Source organism: Serinus canaria, chromosome 19, assembly GCF_022539315.1.
Source record: "Serinus canaria isolate serCan28SL12 chromosome 19, serCan2020, whole genome shotgun sequence".
Taxonomy (NCBI): Eukaryota; Metazoa; Chordata; class Aves; order Passeriformes; family Fringillidae; genus Serinus; species Serinus canaria.
In genome coordinates, this window is record NC_066332.1 from 6,446,533 (window position 1) to 6,472,800 (window position 26,268).

The 26,268-nt window shown below is 45.9% G+C and overlaps 1 protein-coding gene across 8 annotated transcripts in view; it reads right to left on the minus strand.

Annotated features, from left to right (window-relative positions):
- CUX1 (cut like homeobox 1) overlaps positions 1–11,255 on the minus strand; it is a 268,416-nt gene extending 257,161 nt beyond the window's left edge. For 7 of the 8 annotated variants that reach the window (XM_050981835.1, XM_030232439.2, XM_030232441.2 and 4 more), the window contains exon 1: positions 11,113–11,255. In XM_050981835.1, coding sequence (XP_050837792.1) covers positions 11,113–11,175 — 63 coding nt within the window. In that variant the 5' untranslated portion in view covers positions 11,176–11,255. Of the gene's footprint in view, positions 1–9,714; positions 9,868–11,112 lie in introns of those variants that run through there. The other variant, XM_018919314.3, reaches the window with a different exon arrangement.
- Between the last annotated feature and the right edge of the window lie 15,013 nt (positions 11,256–26,268).

The window sequence follows — 26,268 nt, forward strand, 5'->3', positions numbered from 1 at the left end:
CTCATCCACTTCATGCACAAAATGCACCCAAAAAATGAAAACCACCACACAGAGCCATCATCTCCTGGTATCAGGAGCTTTCACGCTGGCAGGAAAAAGCCTCTAACCCCAATTCCTGCCATCACCTTTCACCAGCCAGGATCCTGGCAGCCATCAGGAGTGCAAAGCCAGGAGCTGGAGACACAACAACCTTTGGCACACAGGCAGCAGCCAAGCACAGAAAGCACCTTTCCAACCCAGCAGGCTGTGCTGCATGGCCAAGCAGAGAGTGCTGCAGCCCACAGGAACTTTTCAGCCCTTGCAGTGGAGTTAATTTTTAAGAAGATGGCACGTACGACAGCTCTGGGGCACAGTGACCACTTTCTAAGATCCTGAAATCAATCTGAACTATTAAATTCTTTTTCTAATCCCAGTTAAAGTAGGTTTTCACAGTTCCAATTTTAGACTTCAAGTTCTATTTACAGGACAGAAAATCCCAGATAGTGACACTAATCAAGTTTTACTTAGCTTGGCATATTAAAGAACTAACTATTCTCAGGATATGCCAGAACATCTCAGATGCTAACAGATTTTAATTTATCATCTAAACCAAGCTGATCACAGCACAGTGTGTGTGATGTTTTAATAATTTGTGCTGTATTTAACACATCACTCCAAGAAAAAAATCCCACACACTTCTGGTCTCACTAGCTGATGGCCTGGAGCACAGCAAAGGCCTCACAAAGAGTAAAAATGTGTATCACAAGCTGTACAGAAGAACTCAGCTGTTACAATAAAACTTTCCAGCCCTGGGACTGACTAAACTCTGCCTGCTCTTAAAAGAAAATGTGAAACCACCTCCTCCTCATGAGCATGGAAACAAAAAACCATTGGACATAAAACTGAGAGCATGGCTTAGTAAGACAGTTTAATTTGATTCAAATCCTGACCTAAACTAGGGAATTAATCCTCAGTCCTGCAGGGGGGAAGGACTGTCAGTAACACTGATGGCAGTAACCCAGAGTCTGGCAGGACCAGGAAAGTACAAAACTAAAATTCTTACAAAGTACAGAATAAATTCTTAGAGAACAATTCTTCCCTCCTCACTGTCTGCTTCATCCTGGGAAGCAAGAGCACAGCACCTCCTGAGCTCACCCCTACAGGGCCACAAGTATCCACTCACTTTTGGGAGGAAGGAAAAAAAGACATTCTGAGTTTCGAGTGGTAATTAAGAGTATAAAGTACATTTGCCTAAGAAAACAGACAAATGTGTGGTGAACAGAGGCAGAGAGAGGAGCTGAGGACACAATATGAGCAAGCTGCCCTTTTCCAGCATCCCAAGAATTTCCAAAGCAACGCTCCATTCCAAAGAAAATGTGCAGAAACCTACAAGCAAAAGAAAACTAGAGCTCCTGCAAGAGGCAGGGCAAGAAGGGAAGGGAGGAGAAACCAGTGCACTCAACTGTATTTTTTAAATCCATGAAACACTTGCACTCACCTAAAAGAAACTGAGGTTACAATTGTGTAAACAGCTCAGCACAAAAGTCTCTCCACAGAAAATCAATTGCAAGACTACTGGCTCCTTGTTTTTAAATGTTTAATATTATCCCATCCCCACAATTAATATCAGAACAGCAGCTATGCTCATACCAGACATACCAAAGCAAAGCTGAGTTTTATCAATATTAACACACACAGATCTGCAGCAGAAAACAGATATGTAGCTCACTGACAAAATTAACATTCTGGTGTTTCAGATCCTAGACAAAGGATACATTTTATTTATGGATGAAAATGAAGCAAACATCTTTAAGTGACAACATGATACAAATTTACTTTGACATGAACATGCCATAAAACGTGTAAACACCCAATAAAAATAAAATGAAAAATAATTACAGACAAGACACAAGTATAAATTTTATTGAGCTACTGTGACAACATTTGTGTGTCACATCAACGAAATAAACAAGAAACTGAATGGAATTGATTAGAAACATGAGATAAAGGCAGAGATGAGAGGCTGCTGGACTAGGGTGGAGAGATTCATCTTTGCTCACAACTTAACTCTGGGCTGGGCAGAAAGGGCAGCTCCTTCAGCCAAGCTCAGCCAGAAACTCTGACTACACACGAGCTAAAACTTCAGCACATGCTGCAATGCTCACTGGGTGTTGTGCTAAACAGGGATAAAGTTCATCCACCTTTGCCAAGCTCAGGGAGCCAGGAGCACAGCCCCAGCATGGAGCAGGACACAAGCAGGACATGGATATTCCTGATGTTGTGCACAAGCAGCAGAGATAAAGCAAACCCCCAACACCACTGACAGCACAAGGAGCTGCTGGTTCACTACAGAGCCTGGGCAATTTGGATAAAAAGGAAAAGTTGAAAGAAAAGGTTTCAAGCTTTCCCATCCTATGTGTTTGGTGAGTTATGAATTTCAACCTTCAAGTACAGGTGCAGCACATCACATAAGGACTGCTCTGCACATCCCCTCTCTCTCCTCTCTCTGGCCATCCAGGGGGCTCAAAGGCTCCCTGTCCTTAAAACTTACTGCCCTTAAAACCACCAGAGCGTGGCTTGGGATGGAAGATCCTCCCTGCCCCTGGCTGGCAGAGCCTGGCCTGTCCTGCTGGAACAGGGAGCTGTTTCAAACCTTGGGCTGAAGCTTGAAACGATGCAACCACAAACTGCTGAATTTTTAATTCAACATTCATATCGCTGGCTGCCTATAATGTAAATTTTAAACAGCCTTCAATATATAGAGAAATCTGAAGGGAAACTTGATAAATTGTACATTACACCAAACAACAGTGAGGTATGTTTTAAAGTAAGAGTGTGTCTATGTATGAGTAACTCTAGATTATAACTTTATAACCAAGGGCAAGAAACATTTTTTCCAGTGATTTAGTACCAATCATTCTCAATATTCTTTTAGGACAACCAACATATTCATTTCTGTAGAAATGAATGTTTTTTCGTATTCATTTCTGTAGAAATTGTTTCCAGCAACAGCCTGAAAAGCACCTACAAATCAGCACGTTTAAAATATTGAGAACAAAGGTGCAGAAAATGTAACCACTGAGTCTTGTTTATCCACAAGTCAGAATTAAGTAGCAGCAAAACCCAACAGTAACTGCTAACTCACAATCTTGTATCTCAGAGAGGGGCTGGGAGCAATATCAGTGTTTCCCAGATGGAGAAGGAAACCAGTGCAAGGGAAGTGTTCAGGGGATGGGGCAGCTCTTGGCAGTGGTTCTGCAACTCCCAACTCATCTGAGAGTCACTGCCACCTCCTGACTGTGCTCACACTGAATCTGAAGCAGTTCAAGGCTCTGGGTGTCAGCACCACTGCCCAAAGTGATGCTCACATACAGACATTTGTGAAGGGCTCATACACACCAGCTTCAGTTCAGCCTTGGTAAAAGAAATCTTTTGTTTTCTTTAGAATATTGGTTCAGCAACACCATGAAACCACAAACACCTACAAGAGATACTGAGAGCAGAAGGAGCAAGATTTAACCCATCAAACTTCCACTGCATCTCATCATCTGCAACATTCCCTTTTGGCTTTGCAGTTTTGCTTCTACAGGAATAAGCCAGAGCATTTCCACTCAAAACACACAAACCTTTGCCATCTAAGATATGGCTAGTCTGAGTCTTCATTAAAAAAAAATAAATAAATAAAAAGGCAAAAGCTATGAAATTCCCTGGGGGCTTGCCCCCACCTTTATTTTTCACTAAGAACAATGAGAATGCTTCTCCTGTTCATAATACCTGAAAATATCACGCAGGTGGATAGAAAGCTAACAGGAAACTCAAACCCTTGATTGTCACAGGGTAACACTAAAAACTGCCAGTGCACTCTGAAATCAAACCATCACCTCAGCATCTCATGGACAGATTTTCCCAGGATGTTCCCACAAGGACAGCCTGGAGGCAAACCCCAGGTGATCTAAGGTGAGGAAGGGCAGGTGAGGTTGATTTGGTGGCAACACTACAGGCAGGCATTTATTGGGAGACCCACCACAGTGCCCTGAACACTGACTAATATTTATATAAAGGCTAAAATAAGCTCTCTTCTTCCAACTGTACTGCAAGAAGTTTCATTTCCAAGTCCTAGGTTTATGCTCACTCCTTACCTCCTTCCTTTCTTCACCACTTCCCTTTACCCCTCCACTCCTTTAAGCACTGTCACTTCCCCCACACCACTTGGTTTAATTTTTACTTCCCTCTAACATTGCTGCCCTCAGCCAGTCACACGTGAGCCACAGACATAAACCAACATTTCTCAGCAAGGAAAGACCTCTGCAATGTGTCAGAACTGCTCCTGCACACACCCTCCCCAAGCCCATAAAAGCAATCCCACGGTGACGTGAGAGAGCAGCAGCACTGGACCATCCCACCTCCACAGCTCGAGGGATGTGATAAAATGTTTCCAGGAATCAGACCATGGCTTGGTCTCACCCGAATTCCCACGTGCAGTGCACACCTGGGCTCACCTATACAAAATCACTGGCTTCAGCAAGAGGAATGGTCACGTTCCTATGGGATTTGTGCAGCCATTTAGCCATATTTTATCCTATCATTCACAGAAAGCTTGTGCTGGCACTCCAGATGCTGCAGTCTCCAGGCTTGCTCATTCACTAAGGTACATTTCCACACAAAAGAGCAGAAGCACAGGATCTGCTCAGCTCTGATGTGTGAACTCCTCTGAAAAGCCTCCGAGACAGCCATGGCCTACATCCGTACGTGCCTCAAAGTGCTCACAACCAGAGGCACAAAGGTATGGGGGAATTCAAAGCATCTAAACACAGCAGCTTAAAATACTTCTGTGCATCTGCTTTTGAGCCTTTCAAAAATGAGTAATCTTCACCTCTGTCTTCCCAGAGCAGATCATTGGGGTCCATGAGGAGGAGGAGGATGAGCAGCACCCCAGCTGCCCTCCCTGCTCCCCAGGAATGGCAGCATAGCTCCAGCCCCCACAGAAACTTCCTTATTGCCCCAACTGCGGACAAAGAAATCAAATTATTGCAAGGAAGGGGGCAAGTGAATTGCCAGGGAGGCAAAAAGCTGTTAGACATTAGTGTGACAGGCTCCAGCTGCAAACCCCTGCCTGCTGTAACACACACACAGGAGCTGTCGGGCACCTCCCGGCTTTAACACCTTCATACCAAAAATTATCTTTATTCAGGGTAAATGTTTAACTCTGCTAAGTCACAGGAGGTGCAAGTAACAGTGCAGTAAGAACTGCAGTGTCTTGCTAGAGACAGAACAGAAGCACAACCAGAGTACAGTAGTGGATCTACTGCAAATTCCTTACTGCCTAGTGCTTTCCTGGAAATCCAAATTACTGTTGGACAGGAGTGGAGACCTTTGTTACATCCAACAACCGACACCCAACTGTGTTTAATCTTTTATAAAAACTAAACATCCAACAATCTGTCTGCATGCCACGTTCTGCACAATCCAACCAGTGCAATAGCTTGTATTTTCTTCATTATAACTGCCAATAAAGGCAGAAATCACTGATTTGCCTTGTCAAACCAGAAACAACAAAAACAAGCTGAGAACATATGTCACAAAATGAGCAGGATTTATCTCATGTTCACTAATTTAAGGGCACTATTTATGACTGTGAGGTCCAAGTTTCTCCCATTTCTCCTGGTTCATTCAACACCATGTGTGAGCACTCCAGTACAAGTCTCTTCATCCAACATTCCTTGTCTTCTGTAAACAATCCCATTTCAGCTTTCCCCCTCTCATCCTCAAATCATTCTCCCCACTCCCCCATTCCAGCAGAGAGAAACACTGTCACTATATTCCCAATACAGAAAACATTGTATTTTCAAGGCCTTCCTAAAAAGGCTATAGGAAAGAACCAAGCACAGGTGCAGGAAAAACCTGGATACACAAGATGGGAACTTACCACCCTGCTTGCATAGAAAGGCTTACAAGTGCACACTGCCTGCTTGGTGCCTTAAAAAATACCAATCATCCACACATGTGTCTGTTCTCTACCCAATAAATAAACTGCCTTTATTCTCAGCATCAGTGTGATCAAACTGAAACTCTGGATTATGCATTTTTCTACATCCACTTTTTGCATTACAAATCAGCTTGCAAATAAAGAATAACTGTTCATTGGAATTTTAGACCGCATGTAATTTCTTCTCTAGAAAATGTTTCACCCATTACTTATTTTGTATTGTTACATAGAGCCAACCAATGTGATTTTTCTTCAGAAAACCCCCAGCCATTACCATATCCCAAATCCTCCCTACTGCACTTCTCAATACATCATCCAATTAACCACAGACTTGGCACTAGAGCAGAGTGACCGAAGCACGCAGTGACTCTGCCACATTTCTGATGGGCATTATTTCATTGCAGGAATAAAACAAGGGATAGAAAAGCTCTCCGAGATTTATTCCCAAGGAACAGGACTCAAGGAATCCTATGAAAGACAAGTTCTTGTGCCAGAAGTACATCAAGGGCCTTTCTTCTAGTATGTCACATGTGGTGGGTGTCCAGGGACACCACCCTGGCCACCACAAGCTGCCAAAGCTTTCCTGCTGTGATTGCTCTTGGAGTATCTTGGCAGCAGTGCCCTGGCTCTGCCATCCCTCCCTTCCTGCAGGAACACCCAGCTGCCTTCACCTCTCCTCTCCGAGCAGCTGAGGGGAGCAGAAATGTGGCTACAGCAGCTGGAGACTTCTCTCCACATGCACATTCAGCTACCACTATAAAGAGAGAACCACTGACTACTTTTAGGACAGAAACAATTCTACAATGACCTGCACAGATACCCAAATGAAACACTCAGACCTGATCACTAATTCCACTGCTGATGAAGCATACAAAGTCCTCCACACATCAGCTTGTGCTCTGGTACCATCAGACCCAACTAAACAATGCCAACAACTCCACCTGTTTCTAATTTAGTAACAGAAGTACTTCAGTATTTAAAAGCTATTCATTACAACTTAGTTTTTTCAGATTTTGTTACAGATTTTATAAGATCAATGGTTTAACCTAAACAGTTAGTCACAGCCTGCACAGAACTAATATTCTATCCTTACTTAAATCATATATGATGCAATACCAGGATGAGATTTTAAAAAACAAACACATTAGCAAGATTTGCCTTTAGATTTTCATTCCCGAGCTTGATGGTAACAAGTTCTGCCATTCTGCTCAAAAGCAATAAGAAACTGTACTTTCTACCAGAATGTGAGCCTGTCCTAAAAAGCTCCAATGACACTTTGAGAACTTGTGTTTATTGTCAAAATAACTAGAGATAGTTTAAGTTTTCAAAGGGTATTAACTTCTTCCATTTGTCCTCAGATGCAACTCAGAGCTGTGGCTCAAGCTAGACTAACTCCTGCTGGTCAGAGAGACCCGCTGCCTCCTCTGCTATTGATATATACACCCATATTCAGAAATATTAAGCAAGCTGTCAGGGAGAGCTGCATGCTCTGCCCACGGGAACACAACGCTCCTTTCCTGTTCTCCAGCAAAAGGTTGTGTTTAGAGTGAAGGTGATGGGGACACCAAAAACTACAAACAAACCAGGACCACGGAACAGCAGGTTACCTTCACGCTGCTGATCTGATTCCAATCACACAACTGCTTCCAGACAGGACGTGCAGCTTTAACTGCAGGGCAGCAGCATCTCTCCAGTGATTTCACCTGCATTTACTGCCACAGCTGACTGTCTGCGAGGGGCTATTTTCTCTGAGCACTGCAACTCCCTCCCATCACACATGGGTCCATCCACCACCACATAGCACACTGAGGCAGCAATGCCATGCCTGTTTCAGCTTCTTTAGAAATCATGCCAGCCTTGACTACAGAAAAGGGTTAATGTTCAGCTGCGTGCCTCGCAGGTACAGTCTCCAGTGAAGAGCCCCGTTTGATACCTGTAGGAAGCTGCCATTTTTGCATCTCATATTCCATTTGTGAACAGACCTTTTTGTTCTTTAATCCAAGTTCTGAATTATTTAATCCTGTCTCCAACACTTGAAACATCTTTCCCTATAAACATGGGGTTATTTAGCGAAAGGAAATAAATAATTTAAAAAGTCAGACCCTAAAGTGTTCCTGGCTCTGTTTTTAATTAATATTGATACAATCTGGAGAAACCTGCTGTTTAATATTACAAGGCAGGTCGAAGCTCATCAACAGTTAAACATCTCCTTCCAAGAGAAGGTGGAAGAGGAAGTTGGGAGCAGCCGGGTATGCGGCGCTGGCTGCCAGCGATCCGGGACTGCCCAGTCCCAGCTCCTCACAACTTTCTCATGCACACAGAGCTTCAAAGCCCTCACACCCTGAGCTCCATGAGCTGGGGTTCTGCAGGGCTCAGGTGGAGTTGTGTTAAGCATAAATCCTCCAGGCTTTCATGCTGGAACAGAGCGTACACGGAAGTATTTTTACTTTCTACAATTCCACGCTCGAAATACGTCAGGGCAAGGACGGGGACGGAGGGAGGCACGGACACTTCTCTGGGACTGAACTTCTTCCCTGGGAATGATGGTTTTATAGCACATTGCTTCATCTGCAAGTGGGAGTAAATATTACATTACCTCTTGGTGCAGATGGGTGGGTAAAAAAAATAATAAATAAAAGCTAATTTGAAACAAATTAACTATTCTGCATACGGAGGAAGGTATTCTCTCCCTCCCCGGTCACTCCAGGGCTCTCTGCAGACAGAGTGCATGCAAAGTTAACAAACTCTGTGCTGCTCACAGCCTGCCTGCTGAACCTGCCAACAGGTGAACAGCCTCAATCCGCAGCACGGATAAATAATCACCAGTCCTCAAAAGCAGGTAATGAATATTGTTCAAACAACTCTAAGCTGGCGTTACCAGAATGCTTCAAAGGAGAAGCTACAAGCTGTTCAAGTCAGACTGTCACATTTAGTCTGCAAAAACGAGATTAAGGTTTGTACAGTGATACTCCACAACAGGTTTTACAGTAGGCACAGAAATTAAATTATGATAAAAGTGAGCTATTTTTTACTAAAAACAGAATAGAACAATCTATCAAAATGCCATTTGGCTGTGTTCATTACATTTTAGAATTTAATTTACATGATAGATACTTTAGCATAATATGTTTTAATCAATAAGCATTTCTGAAGGCTTTATTTTTATAGGCAATATTTAGACTTGTTCACCGTTAAATGTAACGCCACGGCAGTGATGTTCAGAGCGTTTATTTTCCTATGCTAAGCAAGTACAGCCACACGTACACAGAGGCAAAAGCAAAAGTCCACAATTAGAGATGTCAGACCTTGTTTAACTACATCTTAATTTAATCCATTTTATTTTATACAATTCTACATCTGGATCTCATTTTCCGTATTCCTGTAGGTATTCCGGGTCACTATTAAGAACCCTTTCAAGTTAGCAAAGTTCAGCCAAGTCTACCTTAATCCAAAACCCTTAAAAGAAACAATAAAACGCGAAAGGGGCTGGAAGACCACAGAGAAACCTGAAACAAAACGCTAGTTTACCCCACCTCCTAATGCACCTGAAAGTCGGAAGGGACCGGCCTCCCAGCACAGATACCACGCAGCACTTCCCCTTTCGGGGGCTGCTGGGGTGGGAGTTTTGAATATTATAAATATATATATATATATATATATATTATATCGCTCCCGCACGCCCGGCCGAGGGGAAGGGAGGGTGGCAGGACCCGGGTCCCGCTGCCGGCCCCCTGCGAGCATCCCCTCACCTCCAGCGGGAATGCGGCTCTGCCCAGCATCAGCGCACCATCCCTCCGCCTGCCGCAGCCTCCGGCCGGCTCCACCGCCGCCTCCGCGGGGGCCAGGGTGGGCAGCCGCCGGCTTTCGAGCCAATTTATTTAAACAGGAGGCAGCGGCGGGTTTGGAGAGGCAGGGCAGCGCCTTCCTGCGCCAATCAACTGGGAGACACGCGTGTTGCAATCCCATTCACGGCGGGAGCAGCACCGATACAGCGTCTGACAACCCCCCCGGCCCGCCCCGGCCTTATCTGTAGCCCGGCAACTCAATTAAACCGTGGGGCCGCAATTCCCCCGGGGACGCTCCCCCGGGCCAGGGGGAGGGAGGCCGGTCTGCGAGGACTTTCCCTCGCAGGAAACGGCACTTCTGGGCTCTCCCGAGCCAGCACAGTAAAGCATCAATATTCCGCTCATCTGTCAGATCCTGGACAGCAGGAGAGGCTGGAGAGCCCGTGAATTATGTAACGTGCCCTCCCGCCGCCGCGGGGAGATACGCCGCGATGCCCCCCGCCGGCCGGGACGCCCCCGCGCCCCTCCCCGCGCCCGGCGCTGCCGCTGCCCTCCCGAGCCCCCCTCTCCGCGCACCGGCCGCTCGCCCCTTCCCACCCCGCGGGACCCTCCGCCGCTCGCTCCCTCCCAGCCGGCCGGTGCCCCCGCGTCCCCTCCCGTGGCGGCCCGGCGCGGTGCCCGCGGCGGTCGCAGGGCGGCGGCCGGAGCCCCGCGCCCGGCGGAGCGGAGCGGAGCAGAGCGGAGCGAGGGCCGGCACCCCGCGGCGGCGGCGGGGAGCGCCCGCCCGCCCGGCCGGCACCACAGCGCCCCCAGCCCCCGCCGCTCCGCGCCTGCACCGCCAGCCCGCCCGGCGCCCCCACACAAAGTCCCAGCACTCGGTAAACTTTCCCCGGCTCCCGGCGGAGGAAAAGCGGCGGGGACGCGGCGGCGGGAAGGGGGCAGGCGGCGGAGAAGGAGAGGGAGGAGGCGGGCGGGGGATGAGCGGCGGCCGCCGGGAGTCCCGCCGCGCCCGCCGCCCCGCACGGCCCCGCCGCCGGGGGGGAGCGCGGAGCGGGGAAAGAGCAGCCCGGGACGGAGCGGGCGAAGCGGCGGCAGCCCCGGCAGCGGCAGCTCCGGCGCCATCTTGGGCTGATCGATGAATTGAACAAAGAGGATCAATTTCCGATGGGGCCGGTGATCGATGGCGGGGGGGGCGGAGGGAGCGGAGCGCCGCGGCCGGGCGGAGCGGGGGGTTCCCTTTAGGCGGCGCGGGCCGGCAGCGGGAGGAGGAGGGGGAGGCCGGGCCCGAGGGAAGGCGGAGAAGGGAGGGAGGGGGGGTCCGGCGGCGCGGCCCGGCCGGTGCGGCGAGCGGGGAAGCCTGACCTGCAGCTGCTGTAAATCAAAGCGCTTCCAATATTGAAACATCGATCCCACATTGGCCGCCATCTTGAGACATATTGAGACAGAGTGAGCGGCTGATAGAGAGAGAGGGGCTGGAGTTCAGGAGCCGGGAGGGAGGGGGAGGGAGGGAGGGAGGGAGAGAGGGAGGGAGCCGGCGGGAGGGGGGAGGAGGGGCGGGGGGGCAAGGGGGAGGGAGGCGGGCAGGGAGCGCCCAAATCCCGGCCTGGAGCCCGCCCGGAACACGGACTCAGCCCTCGCGTTCGCGGGGGGGGGGCGGGGGGGGTGTGAAGGGGCGCCGCGCCCGCGCGCTCGCGGTGACCCCGCACCCCCGCCCCGGCGGGGACAGCGCGGGGAGGGCACGCGGGACACGCGGAGACAGCGCGCGGCCGTGCGGGGACAGGCGCGCGGAGCGCGGGGGGATGCGGGGACAGCCGCGCGGGGCGGGGGAACGCGGGGACAGCGGTGCCGGGAGGTGCGGGGGGATACGGCACGGCGGGGATGCGGACACGGCCGGGCGTGGCGGGGGGATGCGGACACGGCCGGGCAGCGCGAGGATGCCGGGCCGGGGGGATGCGGAGCGGTGCGGGGACAGCGGCGCGGTGCGGGAGGGGTGCGGGTTCATGGCAGCGCATCGCCCGGCGAATGGTGCCCGGAGCGGCGGCGCGGGGGGAGCCCGCTCGGGGAGCCGCGGGGCTAAAATTAGCCAAGTGCAGAGAGTTAAGGGGAAACAACAATGAAAAAGTGCATCGGGGGCAGCGGGTTCCCGGTGTCCGGGGCGGTCCGGGAGCGCCTGGAACGGGATTTCTTCAGCGCGGACAGGCGCTCCCTGCCAGGGCCGGTGCCGCCGGCCGCTGCCGAGGGGACACGGATCGCACGGATGTTGGAAAATCAGATCCCAGCCCCGCGCAGGATAGCCATAGAAACGGAGATTAAAAGGATGGAATAACTTATTTTGTTCTAAACAATTATGTTGCTATAAATACGAATATTTTCCTTGTTCCCTTCCTGAAAAGCACTGAACATTTTAGCAGGCTCATCTCTTAACAAAACAAACCAGCCTGCTGATATGATACCTCGCACCCCTCGAAATCATTCCCTGTTTTTACGGGGAAATGAGCAAACCTACGGTCTGTACCTGTCCCCTCTGGAATCAATAAACTGCACGGTATTTTTCCAAATACAGCTACTTTTGCTGTTTTGCACTTCATCTGTAAAAGGAAAATATCTCTTCCCCCCCCAAGTGAGCGACTGTAGATTTTTTTCTCAAATTGTATTTGATCACCGAGTGAATTTAGTGCTCGCTCAAGTCCGTGGGCTGACTGCTTGGAAATGGCTCTGCCTGTCTTTGGAGAAGTTACGGCAGAGACAGCGGCAGAGCAATTGCCACAGATTATTTCCCAATCTGCTGCCGGCCTCCTTTGGAAGAGCACCATCATTTCAGCCTCCATTTCCACTTTTTGCTGAGGCTGCTGCTTACAAAGATACTAATTGCGATGGCGGGTTTTATGTTAATGGGTTCCACGTAATGATCAGCCCGACGACTCCAGACCTTCAGATTGTTGGTTGGCTGTGCTGGGAATAAAACTAATGGCATTTGGTTATGAAAATGTCAGACCTCTGCATGGTGATCTAAACTGGGGGCCCAATGGGACCGAAATCCAAGAGCCTCCACACGACTGCCGTGGGGCTGGACCCAGGGACGCCCTTGGAGAAGGAAACTCCTTCTCCCCCAGAAGTGCCATGCTTTGAGGGAGGGCAGCTCCTTGCTGGGATGATGCTGGAGAGGATTGGGGTGCCTGGCTGGGGTACCCCCCGCTCTGGGGAGAGGGTGTGGGGTGCTCGGGGCGACAGCTGGGGATGGAGCTGCGCGAGCCTCCGAATTCTGACTAACGCCGTAACCGGTTTGGTAGCTCTAAAATAGGATTTTAATCCTGGGAAGCATCATTTCACATTCCAGTGATCTAATCAAAATCCTTTCCTCTAATCTCTCCATGGTCCCCCCTTTCTAGATGAAAGAGGCTGGAGTTCCTGTCTTCACCCTTTCTCCGCTGCCTCCCTGTTCTACCAGTCTGTTCTGTGTCCAGGCAACTGCAAAAAGACATTTCAAAGGCTCCTGCCGTGCCATGTAGATGTTTTCTCTTGTTAGTTTGGACTGCAGGTGTGTAAGCCTCAAGGATGAAGTATCGTGGTGCTGTTTTAGGTTCGGGGCACACAGTCATGGCACAATAAATCACATAGGAACGCTCCGCTTTGAACGCGCGCACACAGAAAAGGGAAAAGAAAAAAGCGTCTGACCTGAATCATTTTCTGGAAACACATCTGGTTAAAATCTAAAGTTTTAAATTGAGTAATATTTTAAAATACATTTGGTAGGTATTAAATTACAGTGTTATATCTGGTAATATTTATGATACTAATGTGTTAAGCGGAGGTTTATATCTGTCGAGAAATATGAATGATTGTCATATGGGGTAACAAATGAATCCTGATATAAATAACATTTTATGATATTTTTAACATTATTGTAGTCTTTTTTTTTTCAGAAGTTACATTATTGCCAATTTGAAATAAAAGCTCTGTGGCTGCATACCAAAGCTTTTAGCTATGTAATTTTGAATAAGTATAAAGCAGTACGGCTGATTTGGGGAATTACTGAGAAACCTTAACTCTGCTGGAAGACAAATGCTGAGCACCTATAATTCCTATTGTCTTCCATGCAGGATCAAGTCCCTCGTTTGCCATTTTGTGTGGCAGCAAGCCCAAGGAAATCTTGCTTGACAGCTCTGTTTTCTCAAAGTGCTGCATTTCTTCGGGCTGGGTTCTGCAAAGATCCTGCAGGCTACAGAGCTCCTTGGAGCAAGAGATAATGTGCTTTGTGTTCCTGCTGAAATGTACCTGTGTACAGTGGGAGAGGGAGCTTGGAAAACTGGGTGCACCCTGGCAAGAAGAGATGGTTAGAATAAAGCTTTCTTGGGTTATTATGTTTTGAGGAATCATTCTCATCTGTTCGTTTGAGGAAGGTTTTTCTAAAGTTAGATTTGATCTGTGTAAATGCTAACTTCTTTCAGGGGGCACTAATAGAGCACTGAAAAAGGAAACACAGTGGATTTGAAGTTTAAATCTCAAATAGTGGCAGCAAGTAGTACTGCTTGATACATCCAAAAATAATTTTAAGTATGTTGTACAGATTTCTTGTTAGGAATTGGGTGAAAATCAAATTAAAATTTGTTGCCTATTAATGTCATAAGGTCTCACTGATACAGTTCTTTAATGAACATATTTGCACTTTGGACTATCACAGAAAATTATTGTTGTGATTCTTAATGGCATCATCTGGAATACTGAGGAAAATAAATCTTTATTCCAAAGGTCCCAAACTGTTGGGAACAGTTCCCTAGCACAGCTGCTCCCCTGGGCATCAGTCTGCATTCATGAGGATATTTTGGACAGTGAGTCCAGTATTGATCACTGCCCTTGGGCTTCTCCTTGCCTTAATGAACCTGGTTGATTTTCTTGGCCAGGACACTGAAAGATGAGGTGCTGCTTCTCCCAGCACCTGTAACTTTTGGGTCACTTCTCCAAGGATTCTTGTGTCTTTTTCTTCTCATTTTCATGTAAACTGGCTCCCAAATTTATATCAGTGCCCATAGAAGAGTTCCTCCAGAGCCTTCTCTGTCCCCCTGTCTGCTCCTTGTCCAGCCCCTTCCTTCCTCACTTCATGGGTCTCATCTTTCCATTTTCTTCAGCTGATTCTTGTCCCTGGCTACCTGTGCCTGCTGGAAAGAAGCTCCTCATTCCAAAATCCCAGCCCTCTCCACTGTGGAGGTGCCCTTCTGTTCACCTTAAACTGGATTTGGGATATCCTTTACTGCTCTGTGCCATTGCACAGCGAGATTCCATAGGGATGGCAGGGAACAGAGACAGCCAAACAGATAATTTATCTTCCTGGGAGATTTAGTCCAAATTAAGATCAAAACTCATATATGTCTTCCAAATCACAGATTTTTTTTCCCCAATTATTGTCAATGACTCTAATTCTGCTTGATTTATATCCCTGGTAGTAGCCAGAGGTTTTGCAGCACATAAATTGCCTGAGGGTTTGGCCAGTGATGTGGGTGCTGTGACATGTAGAAGCTCAGGAAAGCCCCTGAGCAGAAAATGGTTGGAAACAGGAAAAAATAGCAGGGAGAAGTGCCCCCCATGCCTGCACATGATTACCTGGGTGTCCAGCTGTGATGCTCAGCTGGATGGACTCTTGTTTTCTCAACCAACATGGCAATTCCCACATTCTTTGGTATATTGGGAAAGTTTGAGCAGAAATCATAGAGATGGCAGCACACATGATCCAAGCAGAAAATCCTGTGATTTCTGTTAGCCTGTGAGCACTGCACAGCCACAGATACACTCTGGCAGGTGGAAGAGAAGAAGGCAATTCTCACAGAGGGCAGGGAAAGCAGCCACAATTAAAAGCAAAGTAAATTTGCCTGGTGTGGTTACTGGCTGGTTAACTCTGGAGAGGTTTCTGAGGATCCAGCATAACCCACAAGAGACCTTCCTTGAGGATTTGTGGATTAACCCACACCAGCACAAACATGGGATGGCACTGCAGGGGTGTCTCTGCATGTGCAGCAGGAGTTACTGAAGACCCCAAAAGAGCTCCCACAATATTCCTCTCAAACAGCTGCTTTTCTCACTGAATGTTCCATCCAGATGTGTGGTGGTGTTTTGGCCAACATCTGGAACAGCAGGAAGAATTAGAGGAGGAAAGGATCTGTTGGGTTATGTATTCCCTGGAGCTGAAGGGAATAAATTTGATACTGATTTCTCTCAGGGTATGGTTCACCCCAGTTTTAATCCATGTCTTCTCATCCTATATCCCATGCACAGGATGGTACCAGAGCCAGGATTTTGTTCAGTGGGAGGCAAATTGAGTCCTTTTCTGGCCTCATGCTCCATACAGCACTCTTCTCTCTGACTTAGGCTGGTCTTGATTTGGGAATTTGGCTTTTCTGCCCTCTAAAGGGATCAGCAGACAAGTTAGTAGGTTATGTTCCCAGGAAAAATTCCCACCTTTTTTCTCACTTGAAAACTTTCATGGTTTTTACCATTTACTGGTTTCTCTTAGAGGTTTGGGGGTTGGGTTTTGCACATCCTTTTTTTTTTTTTTTGGTGGTATTTAACTTTTGCTACTCCTATGATGAGCCCTCACCCACTTCATGCAGCCACTTCCTCACTTCAGGTTCTTGCTGTTCCCCTCTCCCTCCATGCTCAGGTCCATTTTGGCCATGGTTTTTCTCCACTAACTCTGTCCCAGCCAGGTATTTCTCCCAGTTTCTGCTCAATCTTCAGCTCCAATATGCCACATTTTACTTTAGAAGCCTGCATTATTAGTTTAAATGCCTTTTTGTGTTCTGAACCTCACCTGGGCTCATTCTGTTTGCTTGTGCCACTCTGGCAGTGGCAGGAGAGCTGGTTTAGTGGCTGTGGCTGGGGGCAGCAGCTGTGGCTGGCTGCTGGCACGGGGCTCTTTGTGACATGAAAGGACTCCCTGGATCCTCCCTCAGTTTCCCCATTCTGTACAGCACCACTGGGCACTGGGAGATCAAAATCTCGTGGTGGCTGTGGGGCACCTCCAGGGGTGCAGAGCAAAGGAGGAGGAGGAGGGGAAGTACAAATAAAGCAGCTCAGAGCTGCTCCCTCACCTCCAGTTCCCCTTTCCTTTCCTTCCACAGAAGTGGGTGAGTGCAGAGCTGAGCTGCCCTGGCAAAGGGAAGAGAAGAAAGGTTTTTCTTTCACTTTCCAAACACAAACACTTCACGTGGGACGGAAGAAGGGAACATCCCTCTGCTCCTCTCCTCCAGCTGGGCTTTCTGCTCCCATTGTCCCCCCACAGTGGCCATGTCCCTTGGTGGGTCCCCCATGGCCACCTGAATTGTGATCTGTGGTGGTTTGGGTCTGAGGAGGTTTGTCCTCCCATAAGGAGGGTGAGGTTTCATTTGGGGAAGCACATCTTTTCTTAGAAATGAGAACACTGTGACTGACTTAGCACAACTGTGATTTTCTGCAAACACAACTGTGTTTGGGGTGGTTGCATGCGAATGCTGGGGAAGGAGAAACAGTAATTCTGAATTAATGCACAAAGGGAGAAAATAGACTCCCTTAGAGGAAGCCCTGAGTTCACTGCAGCTGCCACACACTGGCAAAACTGATGCTGTGTCCCATAGGAAACATTTCAGTGTGGAGAACCCCTGTCTGAAGAGATCATACCTGTGCCTGGTGTGACACATGAGTGAGCCAAAATGCTTGGGGGAGCACATCAATCCATTCTTTCTTTAATAACATGTATGAAATAAATTGGGTTTTTTCCCCCTGGTGTTGCATCATTTCCTATTTGGTGTCCAGATGGTGACAGATTACCAAACAGGGGGAAAAAAAATATCCATGTAATATTTTGTATCTAAACATTACCCTCTTCTTTGGAATAAAGAGATCCAGTTTTATTCTGGCCATGAGTCTCCACATTTATGTGCTGGCCCTTGTCTGCATCTGCTTGGCATTATCCTGGACTGGGGGCTTTAACCTGCTATGAATCCAAAGAAATTATACAGAATTGATGGGATCAGTGTGAATTTCCAGGGGTGTAGGATAGTGCAGACTCCATCCTATTAATCTTGTTGTGTTCTTTCTGTAAATAACAAGCTGGATTCAGCCCAACAAGAGTAAAACAAATTGGAAGCATTCATAAAGAGAAGTAAATGGCTTTAAGATGTAAGAATAACCTATTGGTGGGTTGTCTCCAAGAATCCAGTTTTTAAAGGTACCAAAGCACACACAAAACTTTAGTTTAATGTGTTCTTAAGTGGCTGCTGTGTGGGGCTGGCTGCTGAAGCAGGGCCATGGGCATAAGACCTGCTTTCATGAAGGGATTATATAAAAAAGCAAAAACTGCAAGAAGGAGAAAAATGTTCAAGGGCAGCCAACCTGGAGGAAACAAATATAATTTAGTTGTGTGAAGTGTTTATAAATGCAGTTTATGAACATGTATGAAGGAGTAATTTTTTACTTTTCAGACTGCAACTGTAACACAGAAAATAAACAATTGCTTATTTGTCCTTTTCAGGGACTTTTAGAGAATACTTTGCAGTTTGGCTACATATTTTGACCTGCTTTTTCCTGTTTAATAGCTTGTTACTCTGTTGATTATTTCAGATTAGCTTTTTGTGTGTGCTCTTCTTTATTTGTGATTGATAGGAAAACATTTGCATGATTTATCTGAAAGTGGAAATTGATTTTAAATTTTGTTCAAATTTTCAGACTTCTACATGCATGGGCTACCAAATTGGATCTATCAGTCTCACTCCTTGGTTCTCTTGCATCATCAGAATAAATGTGAAATGACACAGAATGCCTGGAATTGCAATAATGCAGTGCAACAGAACTGAATATCAAGCTTCATATATAGATTAGATTAATGCATAAATCTAATTTGATATTTTACATTACAGAGCTAATATTTTACAGATGTAATGCCAAGTTGTTAAGTAAATGAAAATCACGGAGAGTCCAATTCTGAAAGGATTACTCAGGCAAAAATCCCTGCAGTCAGAGGGAGCACTGCCTGAACGAAGTCTGCAAAATTAGAACTAGAGCCATATTCCCCAAACAGACAAGCAGATTTATCTGTGAGATCTGCCCAGCAGTTGAATTCTTGTAACAATGAAAGATATATAGGGAAAACGAGCAAGTAGGTAACCTGAAATATAAGGAGAGACTGATAAGATCTGAGCAAGCACTTGTGTGGTTGGTGATGTCAACAGGAGCCCAAGTTGTTTTAATAAACTTGTTCATAGTTGTCCTATAGTGTGTTTTATATACTGAAGTACATAGATCACGTAAGAGTTTAACAAGAAGAGGATTCATATTAAATTTGCACATAAAATACCTCCATGAAATATGTGAAATGCTTTTCTTTTTTTTTATATGATTCCAATAAAACATCTATCATAAAACTCTGCCCTCCTGCTTCTTCATATCCAGTTTCAGCTGTTGCTTTGTGTTTAGACTTGGAGCTCATGACACTTGGCAGATATAATTGTGGGGCACTTCTAATTGGTGAAGAAAGACCCTGGCTCTGCTTGCTCGCTCGGGGGGTATAAATCAGGAGGAACCCCACCAGAGCTGGTGAAATGTTGTACCTCTGCAAGAGGCTGTTGGGCCAAGTGATCTAAATGCTTGCAGCTCCTGTGGAACGTGCAGTTGTGTGGCTGTTTACAGCTGCTCAGGGTCTGCCCCACTGGCTGGGATGGAGCAAAGCCAGGGATGATTCCTGCCCTTTACATGAGTTTTGCTCAGTGTTTTGCGCTGTAAATTCTCCTGACTCTTGCTGCCAAGCTCAGCTCCCTCCTTCACAGTTTCATACTCTGAGTGTGAACTGATACTGGTGGAAATCCAAGGGTAAAAAAGTGGTGAGCATAAAGCACAAATCTGTAGCCTGGATCTGAGAGGAACAGCTTGACCACAGAGGAAGTTATTTGCACAAAAAGTATTCAAACAGATACGCACGGTTTACATGTGTTTAGTAAATCTTGTCTGAAAACTAGAACCAGCTGTATGGTGTGTGGAGGCCCCGATCCCAGCCCCTCCTGAGCACTGCTTTCTACATGTGGATGATACATTTCCAGTCACTTTTTCCATCTTTTAATTTGGGGGCTGTTAGGGGCTGAAACACGAGGAGAGTGATTTCCATCTCGCTCTGTGGTGCTTGTCAGCATCCTCAGGTAGGTGTTCAGAAACAGAACCCCTGCTTGGGGAAACATCCCCACCACAACCCTTCCCTCCTTCCCTCCACCTGCAGCTCAGGTAGGGCACAACACCCCCCCAGTTAGCTCAGGGGCATGAAAGGAGCGTTTCATGCCAGGCTTGCCATGATCCCAGGGCATTATCCTACATGACAGCAGCAAAATCGATGGAGCCACTCGGGCTCACTCCTAAATGAGAGATAAACCAGGCCTGAAAGCTAAATTTGCATGCCAGATTAAGAAAGTTGTAGATGCAAGCAAGATCTTTTTCCTTTTTTTCCCCCTTCTTTGTGTGTGTGTGTGTGTGTGTCTAACTATGCAACAAATTTTGTAGCTGAAATTTACATACTTCTTGATTCATGAAATTATGAGCAGCTGCTATTTTGCTACATTCTTAAATTGAAAAGGCAGCGAAGAAAAGAACAGACACATTAGGCAAACTCCATCTGCCCCTCATGTCTATCACTTCCCTTCACTCTCTCCTTTGCCAAACAGGATACAATGGCATAATCAGATGTCTTGGTTTGCCTGGGAGAGTCCCCAAATTCATATAGCTGTCACCTAAGATGGGATTTTTGTTTTTCAGACAACTCCTTGACATGGTCTCTTGTTCCCCCCCCGAAACGTGGATACATATTTACAGAGGAAACAGCAGAGCACAAGAGAGCTACAGGGAGAGAATGACCTTCAAGGTGGTTTACAGGCTTTTGGAGGTTCCTTGAAGTCTTCAGATATCATCTTAGGGACCTAAGGGTCACTAAGAATTAAGAGGCTTTCCTATTTTTTTTTTTCCTCTAATCTTTTTATTCAAATTAAAGCATGGAAAGATTTCGGGGTGAGAGGGTAAAGTACAGAATTCATAAACTGAACAAATGGGGTTCACTGGTACCCTTTGCCATGACTCTGAGCAAATCCAATCCACAGGTAGCTCCATGCTTGGAGAGAGGAGCTCTCTTTGGAGATGAGAACTTCTGTTCCAGAGCTCTGGCCCTTACTTCACGTGCTGCTTTACAGATCATAACACTACATTTCATCACGATGCAAATGTTTTAATTTTCCAGCTTTGAATTAAAAGATGGAAGCTCAGAATTTTAGACCTGTTTAACACCTGGTTAAACTCTTAACAAACTAGTAACAGCTGAGTGCATCCCTGTTAAGTGGAGTTTTTTCCTTTTTGTTGCCCCACTTAAGAAACAGTCATTGTCATTCAGTCTCATTAACATAAATAGGTTCCCTAGGAGATGTCCCATTAAAGTGGCCATCCCTATTAAGCATGTCCTAATTAAGTAGTGTTTATTGTATGGCAGGTTCCAGACCTCAAAGCAGAATAATTTTCAGTTCCTAGAGGGAAAAAAATAAGTCAAAGAAATTACATATTTAAAAAAGGCTTAAATTGATACAAACTGATAAGAGCCCAAAAATGAAAAATGAGGGCTGACACTTCAGCCTTTTGTTTACCCTGTAATGCTGCTTTTCTGGTTTTGAGTTAAGAATGTAGCCTACACCCTAACTATGAATTTCTTGGCTTTGATTTGATTGTGTCATAACTTAATGTTTTATGACTTACAATCACATTAGTCATAGGAGTCACTCAAGTTTAGAGATGATGGAAAAGACATAGGGGATGGACAAATCCATACTGGGGAATAGTCTTGTGACTGAAGCAGTGGGCTGGGACCAAGCTCACTGTCCTGGCCTGTGCCAAACAGTTCTGCTTCACTGAGAGCACAACTGCAAGGCTCTGTTCACAGCACTATTTACATACCTGAACAGACATTTAAATATTATTTTGTGTGCTCCTGTGCATGCTAAATCTATTTTGCTCTTAATCAAGGTGGATTTAAGTCAGGGGCTTATTCAAGGTGTTAAGAGACAAGCTCTGGAAAATCTTCCTGCGTTGGCTGGGGATGATACAACTCAGTGTCTGCTGCCAAAGGCTACCCCTTATCCCCCAAATTATATTAGTGTCAGCCACTTCAGCATAAAATCCAGGTCTTTAGCACAAACCTGCCTTCAAAGAGCTGAAATTACCTGCCTTGATTTTGTCTCAAAGCAGGGGAGAAGCAGGCAGGTTCTCCTGTCTGTGTCTGTGGGAGGTGACCTCCAGCGCAGAGACCGAGCAGAGGAGGAGGAGGAGGAGGAGGAGGAGGAGGAGGAGGAGGAAGAGGATTAACACTTTCTGCCAGGGCATTTGCACATGCAGGAACAAGACATCCCTCGTGTAGATTTACCCCAAATTAGACAACCTGTCCTTCTTCTGAAGGAGAAGTTTGTACCTGGGTGGAGCTCAATAAATAAATAATTAATCATGTTCCAGGGCCACAAACTGAAACCTCGTCATGACAGGACCTCCAGAATTTCCCTCAGTACAGGTAAAAATGGAAATGCAACAGACTGAAAGCTTGTCAGAAAATGGAATTTGATGTGTACAGAGAGATGACTTCTCTGCATCACCTTATTTTGGTGTTTCAGAGAAACAGACAGTTTGAGTCATGCCAACTTGTTTTCTTTCTTTAACAGAATCACTGAATCATTTAAGTTGGAAAACAACTTTGAATCCAGGTGTAAACCCAATAGGGCCAAGCCCACCATTAACCCACGTCCCTAAGCTCCATGCCTGGAAGCTTTCATGCTTCCCTGAAAAGCAATGCACACATGTTAAATACTTCTCCTTGCTCTCAAAAGTCACTTTTTTTTTTTTTTTTTAAGGAATTATCCCTGGAGTACAGTTTCATATCAAAAGATGTGATTTGCACAATGGTACACAAGTGGTTCACACATTTTAATACACAGCCCACACTCTGAAGAACCTTAAGATTCCTTGCATTAAATAAGAGGCACAGTACTTCAAAATGAGGGTTTGTGAGTAGGTGGTAAACTTTTTTCTGGGTCACTGAGTAGCAACTGGGTGCTTTGAAAGCATCTTGCAGGAGCCAGGTAAGCTGTGGTTGAGCAATGCAGGTGTCCTACTGTGGTCAAATCAGAAAGACTTCTATCCTTAAGGCAGAAAAGCACTTACACCTGGTATCCTCATATCTTACTTCCAGTAAATAGGTGTAGAACAATGTGGCTTTGTAGTGCCCACTAATAACTCCTGATATTTTGCCTCTAAAATATCAGGAGTTGGCAGCAAGAGGCTCTGAGAGCCTTTGCAGAGTTTGCTGGAACCCAACATCACTGTGAGCAGGAGAAATGATTCAGTCACAGTGCTCAGGGGTTCATCTCAGAGCCCAAATCCCTGGCTGGGTGTAAAACTCCAAAGCCTGCATGGCCAGGGTGAGGATCAGCATGGGAAGTTCTCTCTCACTCCTCAGTGTCTGCTTTGAGGACAGAGGCTGTGCTCACAGCTGTTCCCATCTGCAGGGAGTGCAAAACCAAACCCCAAAGAGCTGCTGCCCTGAAAAGAACTTCAAACCCAGATCTGAGCTTGATGTTTTGGCTCTCCAATTCACCTGCTCTTTGTTAAACTGCAATGTTGTAACAGCACTTGCTTAAGCTCCAAGTAGAAATGGTGTCAGTGTTTCTGGTGTGAGACCATTGGTGTGGGGTTTACAATTGTCCAGGACATCCAAAGCAGGAGCCCAGGGCAGCAGAGGAAGACTCCAAAGGGCCCTGGTGCAGAAAGGCAAGCCCAGCCATGTACCTGTGTGAGACTCAAGTGTATTCTTTCAGCTCTGACACAAATCAACTGCAGGGCACTTTGACACATCCCAGCCTTTCAGAGTGTATTTTTTGAGCTCAGCTCATTATCTGAGCCTCCATTCAGATGCTCTCAGCACAGATGCCTTCCTCATCAGCTCTGCACTAAAACATACAGTAAGTGAAATTCTGCCATATGTTAATACATATGTTTCAGTTTCAATAAGCATTTGATGCAGGGCTGTTTTTATTTTTTTTTTCCCAGGCAACAGAAATTACAGAGTTTATACTATTAACTTCCCTCTTTATTTAAATGTACTAGTGAGCTTAAATAAACTAATTAAAGTAAGGTTAGCTACGTGCAGCATAACCTGTCACAATGGTGGAAACATGTATTGATTCTTAATGGTTCAGCATTTATCTGGTTGGTCCAAACCAGCTGGGGATGGCAGAGTCAAACTGTCTGAGACTCTGTGTGATGTTGTAAAATGATGGAGAGGCAGATAGCCTGGAGAAAAGGTGTAACCAGGATTTTCACTTCATCCCCACCTCAAATTTTCCCATCTGGCATATCACAACATAATGATGTGAGTGATGTCATCAAACTGGGAGAGAGGATTTGAATGGGGCAGTTTTCTCCTTTACTGAACTTTGTAATCTGGCCACAAATTGTAATTAGCAAGTGTCTACAGTTTATTCCTGGCAGAGGCTCAGTCCGTTTTCCACGGGCTGGAATCAGTCTGTTTAGCCACGATGATTCTTTTTGTTTGTTTGTTTGCAAATAAACTCTTGGAAAGATCCTGGGCACATTATGAGATTTACAGATCAGTTGCTCTGCACAAGCACAGTGCTTTTACAGCAGTGCAATACCTCTGAGTAATGCTTTTGATTTAACTAGAGCTACCCTAGATTTGCACCATTGTAGGAGCCAGATTAGGCCCCATAACTCTTGCACACAGACTTGAAAGCATCCAAGCAGTTATGAATGAAAGCAGCATTTGCAAGATAGAACAAAGAAAAACCAGCCAAAAAAAATATCCAACTTACATCAGCTTTGCCTGCTGGATTCTTTGCTTTACAGCTAGAGAAATATCCAGGCAGACCCTCAGCTAGCAGAAGCTGGCACAGCTTTGTTAAAAATCAGTGGAGCTTTGCTGATTTATATCAGCTGAGAATCACTATCTGCCCCGATGACAAAATGAGGCATTGAAACAGAGTGGGAAGGCAATAGGGTTTATCTATGGTTACAGCATTAAAGCAGCATCATAAGATAAACTAATTCTGTGTAAAGATTTAAAAAAAAAAAAAAGTAAAAAAAAAAAGAAGGTGTCTGTGGGGCTACAGTACTGACTTGGCTTTCTCAGTGTTAGCTTCTGATCACTATGCCAAGACTGGCATCTTCCCTTCCCTCAACAAATCAGCTTTGCTGCTGCAAACTCTTCATTGACTGCCAGTGCTGTGCTACCAATAATTTACCACGATTGGGAAACATCTCTGCTTTCTCTCTGCACAAGAGAATTTGCTCCTGCATGCCTGGATCTGTTCAGTTCCTTACTTTATGAACTTTATTAAAAAGAATCAAAGGATTCTTTTGGGTTCATTTTTCATAAAATGTCTCAAGCATTTGATAAATAAATAATCTTCTACTTAAAATGGACATGAATTCCCTAAAGACTCAGCATTACAAGCAGGTATGTGCCAAGCCCAGCTCTCCTCCAGGGGGATGTATATATCTGTATACCTGTAATTATAGGCTGATAATTATATCATTCCCTCTCTGTATATCATCATTTGTGAAGAACTCGGTAAGCTGGCAACACAGAAGGGCGGGACTGTATCATAAGCTAATAAAAAAAAAAAGCAATTATATTTTCTTTCTGATCCAGTTCTCACCTTTAGAGTGAGATTGGGGCATTGTGCAATAAGTGAGAAATGAGGAACCTCGGAACACTTGGAAGCAAGATAAGCATCCAAATGCCTGACTCTGTCATTCAGAGCTCAGCTGAACTGTTTCACTCAGGAAATTATGGGCTGCCATGGGAACAAAGGTCCCTTCCCAGATTACCAAAAGGAGTCTGAAGTGGGTCAGAAAAGCTATAAGAACAGGCTTTCAAATGGCATTTATATTATTTCCCAGGTTAATACATGTTTGAATCTAAGCACTGAAGCTAATGTGAGCAGTGTCATTTCAGCTTGATGCAACTCCTCCCTGCTGTACATGCAGTTCACCCCCAAAATGAATCCTGGGAGAAGCTCTCTCCACAGTCCAGCCTGCATCTCTCACCTCCTGTTTTATAATAACTTTGCAAACAGCTCAAATAGGGACAATTTGTCATGTGTGTTGATGCAGAACCCTGCAGAAGGTGCTTTTAGAGCTGACATATCAGAAATCACAAAATTTTACATAAGCCTTAAAAATTCAATAAATTATGAACAAATGCTTTTGTTTTCTAATTTACAGTGTTCGTGCAAGTCTCTAATTCCTTTCCAAGATGCACAGCAGGGTGTCCTCAACTGAACCCTCCTGTACACCTACTATCTTACCTCCAAATCCTTGGGATGGCTCATCCTCTGAAAAGCCTGGAAACAGAGCCCAGTGTCGGGGTAGGATTGAGCCTTCAGCACCTAAACCAGAAATGGGACAAATCTGGGCATGTGGGAGATCATTTAGTTGTGCACAATGAAAGCACCAAAGTTTCTC